Here is a 9,052-nt window from a genome sequence, read left to right on the forward strand (position 1 = left end):
CTTTTCTCCAGATGTTCGTGTCTGACTGAAACGCGTTCTCCCTCGGGCTCTTCTACATTGTGCCGAACGTGACTTTTCTCCAGATGTTCGTGTCTAACTGAAACACGTTCTCCCTCAGGTTCTTCTACATTGTGCCGAATGTGTCCTTTCTCAAATTCTTCGTGTCTAAGTGAAATATGTTCTCCCATGGATGCTTCTCCTTTGTCTGAAATGTGACCTCCCTCAGCAGTTAGACCTGGACCTGAAACTGATTCTTCCATATCCTGTGATTTGGCCCAAACACGACTAATCAGAGGGTCTTGTGCTCCAGCAGAACCTGTTAAAGAAGAAACATACCCACATTTAGACTCACTGTGTTTCTTTCACTACCGTGTCTTACCTGTAGGCCCAGTCACTTCTCCCTTCAGTGTGCTCTACACAATGCCCAGAAGTGGAAGAGGTGTTCCAGGGATAGGTCGGGTCTGTGCTCCTGAATGGTTGTTCTCTTTGTGGACAGGGGCTATAGGAACACCATTCCCTAGAGTGTGTTTCTTCCTTTGCCTTTCATTTCCTGCCTCTCAGGAGCTGCTTCAATCTGGGCTAAGACTCTCAAATAAGAAGGACATTTTGTCATTTCTTAGGAAGCTTAGAGGAGGAAGAAAGGGCCAGAAGACGCATGCTATGATATTTGAGCTGTATATTAGCTCTGAAAATTCTTTGACAAATTTCCACTTTTCTCTCCATCTTGGTTTTCTTCTTATGAACTGGGGATCCTCAATGCTCATGACTTCTGAGCCCTGTTGTTTCTTAATCTCCTTTTAGAGGACAAATTATGCAGGTACTTTTATGGGGCAGACAGGCTGGGGACAGAATCCACACCCAAGGCCCAAATTCTGTACCCAGTGCCCATAATGAGTCCTGGGGCTCATCACTCTGTTGCATGTTCATCACTGATAATGATCCCTGATGTCAAGTCCACGCAACAATATGACTTCTAGGAACAGTTCTCAGATCTCAGTCACTTGTTTGGAAAGTGATAGGGAGTCTGCTGCTTAGCTTCCTACTTATTCTACATGAAGGAAATGGCCACAAGGCTGAAGTGTGGGCTCCATCCTTGCCTCCTGCTCTTCTGTCAGGGCCTGGAGGCCCTTAAGAGCATCTCTCTATCCCACCTCAGCCCCTTCAGGTCTTCCATCCACGCAGTTCCTATGCAATTGCCTCTGTTGCCAGCATCTCAAGGAGGAGGTCCATAGTCACCACCAGGAAGAGTATGGTCCTCAGGAAGGCATTTGGCTAAGATGTGAGGACAAATCCAGCCTTATGCAGCCCAAGCTTGACCTGGAACCAGGCACAAATCTCCTACAAGGGTTAAAACATTTCCTTGGTTATCCCAGGAAATAGTCACTGTCCTACTGGGAGGAATCCTGGCGCCTTCTCAAGGATTTTTTTTTTTTTTACAGGAAAAAGAGTCATATTATGTTATGATAGTCTGACAGCCTCAAAAGCTGTCCTACTTTTCCCTGACCAATGCAACTACATTCTTTATATTCTGAGAGAGACCCAGTAAGGATAAAGGAATTACTAAGATAATTCAGCAAGTTACTGGCACATCCAGTCTTGATTTCATACCTAGGATGCTATTTCCATTACACTATGATCCTATAAATCCTTCCCAGAAGGACCCTATTATTTTACTACTTTCAGCATCAAATTAGACTTTGCTTTCATTCTTCCGTGTTCCTGAGACAAATTCTGCAAAGCCAATTTGCCTAGAAAGTGTAGCTTGATTATTCTACTTTGCCATTTTTGTGAGTGAGCATTGAGACTAATTGGAAGAAGAACTCTAGGTTTGAAATAACATGATATCTCTGAAGTCATGGTAGATGGACAGAGAAAAGACTCTGATATTTCAAAATAGAAAACATAAATTATCTACAAGATGAATATCTGTAGTGTATATGCCTTATTCCTTTAAACAACAACAACTTGCTTCTTCAGAAAAACTGTTGTTTTCTTCTATTATCAAATTATGAGTGTAATGGGAACTATTAATTATGAAAGCCTGTTCATAGAAAGGGGTGTGTGTGTGTGTGTGTGTGTGTGTGTGTGTGTGTGTGTGTCTGGCCAGGACTCCTGAAGCCTTCTGTTTTACTGGGCCACACAGGGAAGAAGGAAGTCCCTCCTTTGGCTAAAGGTGGTTGTATATGAACTGGGGATTCCAGAAGCTATGATTTGACTGAAAAGTATGAAGTATCTGAGAAAAATGAGTATAAGACACTAAGAGAAGCAGACAGAAGATGGCAAAGGAAGGAAGACTCTGAAGCCACCAGCTAGTGCTTCCTGCTCCTTAATGTTTGGAATAGCTATTCCTACATGCCTTTCCTACCATTCAGTTATAAGCTAATAAACTGACCTTTTGTCTAAGCTAATCAAGCATTTCTCCTGTCTGTTATGGCTTGTGTCTAGATGTCCCTTCAAAGCCTCATGTGGTCATAGGTTGGGCTTTCCAGAGGTAGCTGGATCTAGAGTGTGTGATTCTGGGATCAAGAGTATACGATTACTAAGTTAGTACACTGACTGGTTTGGCATAGCTCCAGGTAGGATTAAGGGTGCCCCAGCCTAGGTGTGAGATGTAGTCTGGATCAAATGTAAAGGACAGAAAAAAGAGATGCTGTGATCATCACTTGCTGCTGCTTCGCTACTTTGCTATTTTGCTGCCTTCTGCCCACCCTACCTTATTTCTCCTCTGTGATACTTCTCTGCCATACTGTCTTGCCTTGGAGCCAGCCAGCTATGGACTGAAAGCTCTACACACTGTGAACTACAATAAGCGTTTCCTCCTTTGACTTTGGGTGTAGGGTATTTTGTCTCAGCAACAAGATAAAAGTAAGTCAGAATTTGATACCAAGACTAGGGTTATTGCTGTGACATTGCCTTGTCATGTGGCTCAAGAGCCTTTGGAACTAGCTTGGGGGAAGAGCTTAAAAATATTTGGAGAAAAAAACAATTTCATAACTAAATAGTCAAAAAAAAAGGAAAAGATAAAAATTTGCCTTAAATCTCAGGGGAGACTTTAGGCTTGGACTTTTCTGAAATGCTGAAACTTTTAGGAGTTTAGCAACTCTTGGAGGTAGACCAAATGCTTTTTGCATAAAGGGATGGATATCCCTTTGGAGATCCAGGGTGGAATGTTATAGCTTGTGCCTAGATATCCCCCAAAGTCTCACACAGTCATAGGATAAAATATAAGGACAGAAAGAGAGATGCTGTGGTTATCATTTGCTGCTATTTCACTACTTTTCTGTTTTGCTGCTTTCTGCCCTCCATAGCTTGTTTCTCTTCCATGATACTCCTGTGCTGTGCTGTCCTGCCTTGGAGCCAGCCGACTATGGACTGAAAGCACTACAAACGACGAGCTGCCATAAACCTTTCCTCCTTTAATTTTAGGTGTTGGCTATTTTGTCTCAGCAATGAGAAAAGTAACTAAGACACTGTCTATGCTGCCAATAGTTCAGAGTAATAGAAATCACTACCCTGAATCAAATTGTAGTCAGGGACAAACAGAACCTGAGGCCTTGGAGTCACTGAGTAGAGATTGGGGTGAAGCAAGGGAAAAAGAAGTCTTATTATTGGAAAATAAAAGCCTCTGTTGAAACCCCATTGCCTTTTCTCACTGGACTGAGACCACATGCCCACCAAGGCCCTGAGTTTGACACCACTTCAAAAAAAAAAATAAAAGTACAAAAAAGAGTATTTAGAATGAAGAAAAAAATAAAATAACCTTTTCTTTTTAAAGTACTGAGAATTAAATCCAGAGGTCATTTACCACTAAGTTACATGCTCAAGCCTTTTCATTTTCTAGTTTGAGGAAGGAGCTTGCTAAACTGCCCAGGTGTGACTCAGATTTGTGATCTTTTCTCTCATCCTCCCAGGTACATGTTGGGACTACAGATATGCACCAATGCTCAAGACTAACTTAACTCATTTGATTTTATCAAATTTCATTCCCAAGAATTCATCTTCACACAGAAAAGTGCTACTCTGTCTTCTTTAAATTCTCCTTACCTGTTTATTCCTATCTTTTATCCTTGTCATGTACCACCTGTTTTGTTTGGAAAGGAAAGCTTCCTAGGATCCACCTTTCTGTCCTTCCTTTTGTCCAGGATTGAGTGAATTTCATTCTGTACTTGGATATCGGTTTTACATTCCATTTGCATTGTCGCCATGCCCTTTGTTCACAATTAGAATTTTGTGTCTGGTTTTGATCCTTCCCATGTACTCCCTGTTAAATTTGGATAGGAAAACACTCTTGGGGTCCATTTTGTGACCTACCTTCCTGTCCACAACACAGAGGTGTTTGCCTACTTCACCAGTGCCCTGGCATTGTAATTACCCTTTGGACTTGCTATTGATATAAATAGAATTTAGAATGTGATTGTTATCCTCGTCACACTGGCTGTTTGAAAAGGAAAAATGCCTTGAGATCCACCTTGTGCTTTACCGTATTTACAACAGAGTGGCCCTTGTTCTGTACTTAGATACTTACCTGGCAGTATATTTACATTTTAGCTATACTCTTGATCTAGAGCAGCATCTTCTACCCAATTATAATCACTGTCATCTACACTCTGTAAATTACAAGAAAACAATTGCCTTTTATGTCTTCTTTGATGTGCATGAGTGAATGTTTTGTGTCTTCTACCTGGATGTTGGTCAGATATTCTCACTACATGTTCTGCGTGTTGGCAATACTGACTATAAATTCACTTTTAGTCATGATATGGTAATCTACTTGCTGTTTCATTTAGGTATAAAACTGCTTTGGGATCTAGCTTCCTGTTTGCTTTTTTGTCCTGAATAGTGTTTGGATTCTTGTCTCTTTGGAAATTAGCATGATCCATTAGGTAACAGGCCTTGCTCCTCCCCTGGTAGCTGATAATAAGGTAATAAGGTAACTGATAATTTAGGCTTCATTGTCAACAAAATTTCATTTAAGCTCTTACTTTTTACCTTTTCCTCCTGAGCTCCCTGAGGGTCCCACAACTACGGTTTTGGGTAGAGAAGGCTCACTGCTGTCAAGGACAAGCTCTACCTGAACAGCCCTCTACTCATACCCAGAATGCCCTTACAGGACATCCATCACCCAAGCAGACCCCGCCACTCACCACGCAGTCTCCCCTCAGCTGCTCGGTTCTCCAAAATGAGGAGCAGAGAAAGGATGAAGAAGACGGTGGACTTCATCTTGCCAGGAAGGGACTTGACTGAGTGCTGAGTTGAGCTTCTCATTTATATCTTCCTTGACTGGGTGTGTCATGGGTGTGGCTGATGTTATAAAAGGCATTGGTCTTTCCACTTTATCTGTAAATGCAGACTTCTTTCCCTTTGCTCAGTAGGGGGTATCATCAATCTCTCTGGAATTTTATACAGGGATATGATGTTGGAGACCTAACTCTACTACCACAAGCCCCAAGAAATATTCATAATCACTTATAATGCAGTTTCCTGCATTTTGAAAAAAATTAGCACAGAGTAGGGAAGAGATTCGGTGTAAAGCATACAATTAATTGGTGGATCGTCAAGCTCTCATACTCTAAAAGTGTGGCATTCCTTTCAGGATGTCAAGATTTAAATGCTGCATCACAGATATAACTTTGTGCCTCAGCCCATTTAAGAATGAGGGTGAGGTATATACTATTATACCTGAGAAGGAACAATCATAGAGGTATATGACACAACAAAGAATGCAAATTTATGGAAGCCACAATTGAAAGTTTCAAAACTACAAACAAATATCAAAAATGGTATAAAGTTCTTCACAATATACACTCACAAATGCCCAAAACTCAGCAAATGTGAGTTTCTCCTACTGATTTTGATGAGAGAAGATCAATACATTTGGGTTATGCTTTCACTTGGAAGATGAAACACAGCAGCATTTTCAAGAAGTCTGCAAGTGTAGGACAGTGAGAGCTGAGGCTAGACCTGGAATATGAGGGGCGCTGTAGAGATATTTTTAAGGAATGGGAGGAATTTGCTTCAGTGATGATAGGAATGACTGCTGCTGAGACGAAACACCAGACTGTTACTTTCCTTATTGGACGTGTTCATGAAATCCACTACAACAACAAAATACATTTTTAATTTAAAAATTCCCTAAGGAAGGTTTTAAAAGCTACAACTCTCAACAGGCAGTAAGAAATAATTGCCACCACTGATTAATTTATTAATATATTAAGAGAGAATACAAGTGAATATATATATATATATATACCTTGTGTAAAAGTGTAGTTGTGCATTTTTGAGAATACTGTGAATGGTCCAAAGGATTCTCTTAGTTTGACATATGCTGTTCTGGCTTGTATGTAGATTTCCCCTTAAAGACTCATGTTGCTGTAGGTGGAGTCTTTCAGAGATGGCAGGATCTAGAATATGTAATGCTGGGATTAAATATGTGATGCTGGGATTGATTCACAGTGCGATGCTAGGATTAAGGGGGCCCCACCCTGGTGTGCATGCTAAGGGTGGGTAGCCTGGGTAGATTATAAGGGCCAGAAAGAGGGTTGCTATTGCCCTTTGCAACTTTCTGCTTGTTACTTCATTGCTTTGCTGCCTTTTGCCCACCACAAACTGTTTCTTCTTTGAAATGCTCCTCTGCCACACCATCCTGCCTTGGAGCCAGCCAATTCTGAACTGAAACCTCTATGAACTGTGAGCCAAAATAAACTTTTCTTCCTTTAACTTTGGGTGTCAGGTATTTTGTCTCAGCAATGAGAAAAGTAACTTACATATATGTATTCTGTGATATAAGCAGACCACAGAGGTTGACAGCATCTCCACTGTGAGCCTCTAGATATTTATAGCAACAGGGGTTCTGGAAGAAAGAAGGCTTGAAAGTGTATTTTCAATAATTCTGGCCTAAAATCCTAAACTGCCATAAGGAATGGTGTCTGGAAAGGGTATGGGAAAGACCACCCATGTTTTTAATGGGAAGAAGATAGATATAAATACAAAATCATCAAATAGAAGACATGAGAGCCATGTGGTATTACTCTGACTGAGTCTAGTCTCCCACATAGGCAATCGCTTTGTCCCAAAGGCAGTAATTATTTGCCTCCAACAAGGGAAATACTTCCCTGGGAAGTAGGCTGAAATTGTCTTAAATGAAAACTTCTTACAGTGTCTCCTAATCTCACCAGCTCTGCTCACATTTCTCTCCCAAAAATGCCTGGAACAACTCCATTTGAAGCTTATGAGTAGAAGAAAGAATCTGATAGCATTGGTCTTATTTATGGATTAAAGAATAAGACAGTTGTCCAATCCACTGTACTATAGATACAGAGAAAATGAAAAGCTCAAGATATGTAAATGGAAAACAAAAATGAAAATCAGGAAAAGACAGGCCAAAAATAGGGTGAGATTATAATTTCATATCAGAACAGAATTTAAGGAAATTTGAAAAGTGTACTTCAAACTAGGAAAGGACTGTTTTTGCATTGATAAAGATGAAAGCAGAAATCAGTGACCTGAAAAAGAGATTGAATGATGAATAAATCCTAGATACGATATCTTAACAGCAGAAGGAAAAAGTTGTCCTGGAACAAAGAAGGAAAAATACTTGAGAAATAGTATAGTTAGAAAACCCATGGGAAAATGAGATCCTCAGAGCACAAAAGAGGAGAATTTTAAAGTATTTTCAGTGAATTCTATATACAGTTCTTTGACAACACAGAAAATATAAGAAAAAAGTACCACAACTTTCTTACAATAGAAAACATAAGCTAGAAGTATCCTGCAAGAAGTATCAAAAGTTGCCTTGAATCTTCTTCCCTAGCCCCCAAAGGGTAGACCTACGTGATACAATGAGCAATAACGACAGAAATCATAGCAGAAAATTCGTGCAAAAATTTCCTTAAGACTCTGGAGGGAGAAATGTTTGGGAAGAAGTTGAGCCCCATATCAAGAGTATAAGAGCAGGACAGGAAACAAGGACATTCATTAGAATGATAATTTGGATCATCTAAGATCATCCAACCTGCCCTTCTCTATCACGTGTATTTAAAATTGGTCTGGTCTATGCTTGCTTTGGCAGCACATATACTAAAATTGGTCTGCTTTCCAAGTTAAAGCAGTAACAATCCGGTGGATCCTGAGAAGCAGGGGAAAGTTCTAGGTAGCAACTGGAGCCCATCAAGCCCTGGGTGACTTCACTGTCAGAAATCACACGGGTGATACCCCCTCCACAGTAAGCCACCATCTCTGTCTTTTCTAATCATCCAACATGTGCCGCAGTAAGATGAAAACATCTACAGCTAGGTGACTAGTTAATTGCAACTTTTAAAATGTGACAACAGAATTTACTGTATGAACAATTTCTAATTGTGCAACTGTGTGTCAAGAAGAGCACTTACACGGCTGTCCAGCATCACTATCATCTACCTCTACAGTTTCTTCTGCACACACGAAAACCCTGTGTCCATTAAATAACACCTCCGCATTACCCCTTGGCCCCAGACACTCATAACCCCTATTCTACTATCTATCTCACATCAGTAAAACAGAATGAGCACAAATAAACAACCTAACATTGAACCTCAAACTTCTAGAAAAAGAAGAATAAATCAAACCCAAAGCTCAGATGAGGGAGGAAATTATAAAGAGAAGAGCAGAAATCAATGCAACTGAGACTAAGAAAACAGTACAAAGAATCAATGCACTGAAAAGTTGGTTCTTTGAAAGAAGTAATAAAATTGATAAACCATTAGCCAACCTCATCAAAAAGAAGAAGGAAAAAGCAGAAATTCAAGCAATTAGGAATCAAAGGAGAAAATCTCAATAGAAAATAGATCTTGAAGAAATTCAGAAGATCATCAATACCTACTATAAGAACTTATATTCTAGTAAGATGGAAAACACAGAAGAAATGGACAAACTCTTAGACAAAATCCAGTTGCCAAAACTAAATCCAGAAGCTATGAAAATTCTAAATAACACCCAATATCTTTTCTCAGAGTACTGTAGTTTTCATTGAAGAGATCTTTGACTTCTTTTGTTAGATGGATTCCTAAGTATTTCA

At 40.0% G+C, this 9,052-nt stretch overlaps 1 protein-coding gene across 1 annotated transcript in view; it reads right to left on the bottom strand.

The window, feature by feature from the left end:
• Positions 1–5,265, bottom strand: part of LOC102010318 (seminal vesicle major clotting proteins-like) — a 7,009-nt gene extending 1,744 nt beyond the window's left edge. Inside the window, exons 1-2 of the mRNA XM_005392442.1 lie at positions 5,145–5,265; positions 14–316 (exon numbers count right to left, since the gene is read on the bottom strand). Of these exons, the coding sequence (XP_005392499.1) occupies positions 14–316; positions 5,145–5,265 (424 nt within the window). The remainder of the gene's footprint in view (positions 1–13; positions 317–5,144) is intronic.
• Positions 5,266–9,052: the final 3,787 nt, after the last annotated feature.

This window comes from Chinchilla lanigera, unplaced genomic scaffold (assembly GCF_000276665.1).
Source record: "Chinchilla lanigera isolate Chin_1 unplaced genomic scaffold, ChiLan1.0 scaffold00044, whole genome shotgun sequence".
In the NCBI taxonomy this organism is placed as follows: Eukaryota; Metazoa; Chordata; class Mammalia; order Rodentia; family Chinchillidae; genus Chinchilla; species Chinchilla lanigera.